The sequence below is a fragment of the Vulpes vulpes genome, chromosome 11 (assembly GCF_048418805.1).
Source record: "Vulpes vulpes isolate BD-2025 chromosome 11, VulVul3, whole genome shotgun sequence".
Lineage (NCBI taxonomy): Eukaryota > Metazoa > Chordata > Mammalia > Carnivora > Canidae > Vulpes > Vulpes vulpes.
The window spans coordinates 43,974,288-43,980,840 of NC_132790.1; the positions used below are offsets into that span (position 1 = coordinate 43,974,288).

At 45.5% G+C, this 6,553-nt stretch overlaps 1 protein-coding gene across 1 annotated transcript; it reads left to right on the forward strand.

Moving 5' to 3' along the window:
- The first annotated feature begins 2,760 nt into the window (after positions 1–2,760).
- LOC112915836 (lysine-specific demethylase 4D) lies at positions 2,761–4,719 on the forward strand. Its single transcript, XM_025993325.2, has one exon. The coding sequence runs from the start codon at positions 2,761–2,763 to the stop codon at positions 4,717–4,719; it is 1,959 nt and encodes a 652-aa protein (XP_025849110.2).
- The last annotated feature ends 1,834 nt before the right edge of the window (positions 4,720–6,553 follow it).

A 6,553-nucleotide genomic window follows, 5' to 3' on the forward strand; every position in this document is an offset into this window, starting at 1 on the left:
TTTAAAAAACATGTATTAAAATAATTAAATAGATGTTGAGTTATTTCAAGTATTTTTCTGCATAGCATAAGATGATGAATTTTCCATTTCATTTGTTATGGTAGTAATACCTCTGGAAGTTTTTTTTTTTTAAGATTTTATTTTATTTATTTGAGAGAGAGAGAGAGAGAGAGCACAATCCAGGGAGGGAGAAGGATTACCAGACTCTGCAACTGAGCAAGGAGTGAGACTGAAGCAGGGTTCAATCCCAGGACCCTGAGATCATGACCTGAGCAGAAATCAAGAGTCTGTTGCTTAACCAACTGAGCCACTCAGGTGTCCCAACAATGCTAGTTTTCAAACCGTCCTTGCAATAATTTATCATGACATGTCATTCTTTCAATGCCCTGTTGTGGTAAAAATTTGATAAAATTTTATCTTAGGTTTGTGCAACTTTTCCCGTAGCTAACGCTGACCCTATAGAGTTTTTATCCAGTACTGGCCCTTCTGGGTTTAGTTTCAAGGTTATGCTTGTAGCCTCAGTAAACAGACTGCGGGGCACCTGGGTGGCTCAGTCAGTTAAGTGTCTGGCTTCAGCTTGGGTCATGATCCCAGGGTCCTGGGATCGAGCCCCGACTTGGGGTCCCTGCTGGGTGGGGGGCCTGCTTCTCCTCCCTCTGCTGCTCCCCTTGCTTGTGCTCTCTCTCTGTCAAATAAATAAGTGAAAAAAAATCTTAAAGAAAAGAAACTGAATATCATACCCTAGAAAAGTTTGTATAGAGAGTCCACTTATAAAATGATATTTTAGGTTTTTATGGGTCATACTTAAACAGATATTATATTCTATTAAGTTTATTAGTATATATAAGTATTCTCCTTTTTTCCTTGGACCACTTAGGGATATTTGTACTTTGAGAAAATTGTCCACTTTAGTTTTCAAAATTAGTAACACCAAGTTATTTATAAAATTCAATTATAATTTAAAAAATTCTCTGCTAGATGTTTAGCTATATCTCCTATTTGATCATAATGTGGTCTATTTGTGTTTTTCATGCCTAAGTCTTCTCATTTTTTTTTAAAGATTTTATTTCTATATTTTTTGGGGAGAGAGACTAAGTGTGGGGTTGGGAAGGGTGGAAGGGGAGGGAGAGAGAATCTTAATCAGACTTGGTGCTGAGTGGGAAGCTGATGCTGAGTGAGAGGTGGGAGGCAGGGCTCAATTTCTGAATCTTGAGATCATGACCTGAGCTGAAACCAAGAGTCTGACACTTAACTGACTGTGCCACCCAGGCACCCCTGTCTTTTCACTTCTAATGGTCTTTTATAAGAATCAGGTTTTGCAGGGCACCTGGGTGGCCTGTCAGTTGGGTGTCTTCCGCCTTTGGCTCAGATCAGTGATTCCAGAGTCCTGGGATCAAGCCCTGCCTTGGGTTCCCTACTCAGCGGGAAGCCTGCTTCTCCCTCTACCTCCATGTGCTCTCTCTCTGTCAAATAAATAAATCAAATCTTTTTAAAAAAGGGATTAAGTTTTGGTTTCAGTAATCATTTCTGTTGGGTGTTATATTTCGTTTGCAATTATTTTAGTTTATATCTTTGTTTTCCTTTCCTTAATTTACCTTTGAGGTTAATTCATCCAGTTTGAGTTAAGTGCTTCACTCAATGATTTACAAACTTGCTTAATTTTTCTCTTAGTTCAGTTAGATGTTGTTCCTTTTCTGTCTTATGATTTGCCCTAAATTCTTTTTTTTTTTTTATTTTAACTTTACTAAGGTATCACTGACATTAAAGAATTGTAAAATTTTGAAAGTGAACATTGTGGTGATTTGTTGGATGTACACATTGTAAAATGATTCCCCCATCTAGGTAATTAATACAACAATCATCTCATGTATTAACTTTTTATTTTTTATATTTCAGTGAGAACATTTAAGTTCTACTCCCATAAAACTTCAATTAGCACAGTTTTATCAAGGATAGTCACCATGTTTTACCATAGATCCTCTCAGAACTTATTCATCTTATAGCTGAAATTTTGTAGCCTTTTACCAACCTTTCCCTATGACCCTCAGTCCCCAGGCCATCCCAACCACTTTCCCCACTGTTTCTGTAAGTCTCGACTTAAAAAAAAAAAAAAAATTAAGATTAATATATAAGTGATACCATGCAGTATTTGTCTTTCTCAATCTGGCTTATCTCACTTATCATGATGTTCTCAAGGTCTCTGTGGTCCCAAATAATAGGATTTCCATAGATTTTCATCTTTCTCATGAGTAAATGATATTCCCTTGTGTGTGTGTGTGTGTGTGTGTGTGTGTATCACTCTTTTTTTTTTTTTTTTTTTTTTGGAAGTGGGGAAGGGGGATGATAGTAAATCCAGTTTTATTTATTTGTTTTTTAAGATTTTATTTATTTACTTGAGAGAAAGAGAGAGAACATGAGTAGGAGGTAGAGGGGCACAGGCAGAGGGAGAAGCAGGCTTCCCCCCTGAGCAGGGAGCTGGACACAGGGCTCCATCTCAGGACCATGGGATCATGATCTGAGCCAAAGGTAGACACTTAACCAGCTGAGCCATCCAGGCACTCTTTCTTTCTTTCTTTCTTTCTTTCTTTCTTTCTTTCTTTCTTTCTTTCTTTCTTCTTTCTTCATTCTTTTTCTTTCTTTTTTCTTTCTTTCTTAAAAGAGAAGTTGAGAAATATTATTTTTTTAAATTGAAGTTTAATTAACAGTCAGTGTTATATTGGTTTCAGGTATTCTTGTGCTTTTCATGCTTATTCTGCAGACATGAAGTCCAAGCACTATGGTACTCAGAACCCAGGCTTTACAGTTATGACCTTCCACCCAACCATGCAAGAATTTAAAGACTTCAACAAATATATTGCTTACATGGAGTCCCAAGGTGCACACCGAGCAGGCCTCGCCAAGGTGATTCCACCCAAGGAATGGAAAGCCAGACAGACCTACGATGATATCAGTGACATCTTAATAGCAACTCCCCTCCAGCAGGTGGTCTCCGGGCAGGCAGGTGTGTTTACTCAATACCATAAGAAGAAGAGAGCCACCACAGTGGGGGAGTATCGCCAACTGGCAAACAGCATAAAATATTGGACTCCACCACACCTGGATTTTGAGGATTTGGAGCGAAAATACTGGAAAACCCGCCTCTATGATTCCCCGATCTATGGTGCTGACATCAGCGGCTCCTTGTTTGATGAAAACACGAAGGAGTGGAACCTTGGGCACCTGGGAACCATTCAAGACCTGCTGGAGCAGGAGTGCGGCGTGGTCATCGAGGGCGTCAACACCCCCTACCTGTACTTCGGCATGTGGAAAACCACCTTCGCCTGGCACACGGAGGACATGGACCTGTACAGCATCAACTACCTGCACTTCGGGCAGCCCAAGACTTGGTACGCGGTGCCCCCCGAGCACGGCCGGCGCCTGGAACGCCTGGCCAGGGAGCTCTTCCCGGGCAGTGCCCGCACCTGCGAGGCCTTCCTGAGGCACAAGGTGGCTCTCATCTCGCCCACGGTCCTCAGGGACAACGGGATCCCCGTCAATCGGATCACCCAGGAGGCCGGCGAGTTCATGGTGACGTTTCCTTATGGCTACCACTCTGGCTTCAACCACGGCTTCAACTGCGCAGAGGCCATCAACTTCGCCACCCCGCGCTGGATCGACTACGGCAAAGTGGCCTCTCAGTGCAGCTGCGGGGAGGCCAGGGTCACCTTCTCCATGGACGCCTTCGTGCGCATCCTGCAACCTGAGCGCTATGAGCTGTGGAAGCGCGGGCAGGACCGGGCTGCTGTGGACCACACGGAGCCCACGGCCCCGGACAGCCGGGAGCTGAGCGCCTGGAGGGGGGTGCGAGCCCCCGGGAGGGCCGCGCTGGGCCTGAGGCACCTCCCACCGCGCCGCGCCCCGCGTGCCCCCCGACCCGTGGCGGCAGGTCAGGGCACCCGCCGCCGCACCCCTCTGCGCCCGGCCTCTCCGCGCCCCTCGCCCACCCAGAGCTGCTCCTCTGATGGCCGGGCTGGCGCTGTTGCCGGCCGCAGCTCCCGGGGGCCCGGCCCCACCCGGCCACCGACCCTCACTCCCTCTGCCCCAGATCTGCAGCCCTCGACTGGTAGGTGTGGTCCTGGTCGTCGTCCCCGGGAGCAGGGGGCTCAGGGATCTGGCACCCAGGCCCAGGCCAAGAGGCGCCTCTCGGTGGGAACCGGGCATGCAGCTCGGCCCTCGGAGGCTCAGCCCCCGCCTGTGGGTGGAGGCTGGATGGACAGCCCTGCACCACTGAGTCCGGGATTCCCGGTTTATGCTGAGGCTTCTGGGTGCTGTTGTGCCCCTGATCTTCAGCCTTTAGGGCCCCCGTTGGATCCTGATAATCCGATGCACCCTGGCCCGTGCCTGCTATCCCTGGACAGAATTACAGTTAACTTCTCCGACAGTGTTCCACTGGCTCCTCCTGCAGTTGCTGGGATGCTGAGATTCCCCAGGCATGCTGGGGGCTACGGCAGGGCCCCTGTGAACCTCTCTGAGATTGTCATGATGGACCACAATTATGCCTCTATGGATCTGACCCCAGCTCCAGTCGCCAGCAGCCCTTGCATCCCTGATTGTGATCCTCTGGAATTAAAGCCCCAGGCAGTTTCCATCTTTGAACCCTATGATGTGTTCAGCCCTGATAGAAGAGCTTTAGCCTTTGAGCTCATGGCTATTGAAGATCTTGCCCATGATCCTTATTAAAGTTGTTGCCTATAGTGTGTACCTGCAAGGCAAAAAGAAAGGTTAAAATCTTTCAAATATGTTTTTTAAATCAGGATTTTATATGAGATACCTTGTTAAAAACAAGACACAGTTTAAAACAGTTCCAAAATAGTGTCTTAAGCTAAGCCCCATGTCACGAAGCAGAGACTAAGTAGAGTTTCAACTTTCTCAGAAATAGAGGCTTAAACCAGATAATCGGGAATCGCCTGACCAGTACTCGTTAGGTTATCCACCTGCTAGACTTCTCCCATCCTCTAAAGGACAGGGTTCCTGTCCCAACCCAATTTTTTGCCTAGTATAACTTTCTTGTTCCTGTCCCCTTCTGCCTATGAAAATCTTTCATTTTGGAGCTCTTTTCTATCTGCTTGTTTGGATGCTGCCTGATTTGAATTGATTTTTGCTCAAATAAACCCTTAAAAATTTTACTATGTCTCAGTTTTTCTTTTGAAAGTCTGAAACGGAGATTAAGTATAGTTAAAAGAATAAGCAGAACTATGCAAAACAAAATACAAACAGAAAGCAGCAGTCATGGGTTTTAATATCAGACAATCTAGAATCAAGGCTAAAAGACACATGGAAAGGCTTTTTATAATGTCAGTGGCTAAATTTCACCATGAAAATATAGCAGTCAGGGTGCCTGGGTGGCTCAGTCAGTTAAGCATCTGCCTTTGGCCCGGGTCATGATCCAAGGTCCTGGGATTCAGGCCTGAATTGAACTCCTGGCTCAGCAGGGAGTCTACTTGACCCTCGCCCTAGCCCCTCCCCCCGCTCATGTGTACTCTCTCTCTCACATAAATACATAGCATCTTTAAAAAAAAAAAGGTAAGAAAATACAGCAGTTATGAATATCTATGCAACTTTGACAAAGTATAAATTACTTTTTGGATGAAAAGCAGATTTAAAACACTAGATGAAACAAGTTGAAAGAACACATCAAAATAGGAGAATCTGTCACCTTATATGATACTGTTTATTTATTTATTTATTTATATTTTATTTATGTATTTGAGAGAGAGAGAGAGAGCACAAGCAGGGGACTGGCAGAGGGAGAGGGAGAAGGACAACCTGCTGAGCAGGGAGCCTAACTTTGGGACTTGATCCCAGGACCCCAGGGATTATGACCTGAGCCGAAGGCAGATGCTTAACTGACTGGGCCACTCAGGCGCCCTTGTGATACTCTGATTTATAATATGAAATACACATTTGGTCTTCATCCCTGTTTTGGGCATCAGGCTCTAAAGCCCTTGGGATCGCCTAAGAAATACGAATGATAAAGGTGTCTTATGTTAATGCTGTGGTTTTTGGAATGCCCTAGTCACCTAAATGTGACTAACCAGAGAAACCAACCACGTGATTAGAGGGTTGGAACTTCCAATCCCAACTCCTTGACCTCCAGGCAGGCATGAGAGGCCAGAGGTTGGATAAATAGCCAATGGCCAATGATTGAAACAATCAGGCCTAGGTAATGAAGCCTCCTTAAAAGCCCCAAAGGACTGGGTTTGGAGAGCTTCCGAGTTGGTGAATACATTGGGGTTCTGGGAGAGTGGTGCCCCTGGAGAAAAAGCTCTGCACCCCTTCCTTATACCTTGCCCTCTGCATCTTTCCCACGCAGCTGTTCCTGAGTCATATTGTTTTATAAAAAAAACTGGTGACCTAGTAAGTGAAAGGTTGCTGAGTTCTGTGAGCCTTTCTAGCAAAGTAATCAAATCAAAAGGAGTGGAGGGAACCTCATTTATAGCTAGTTGGTCAGAAGCACAGGAATGTTCGAAGGGGCGGAGGAGGGGAGACAGTGGCAGGATGGGGGGAGGAGATG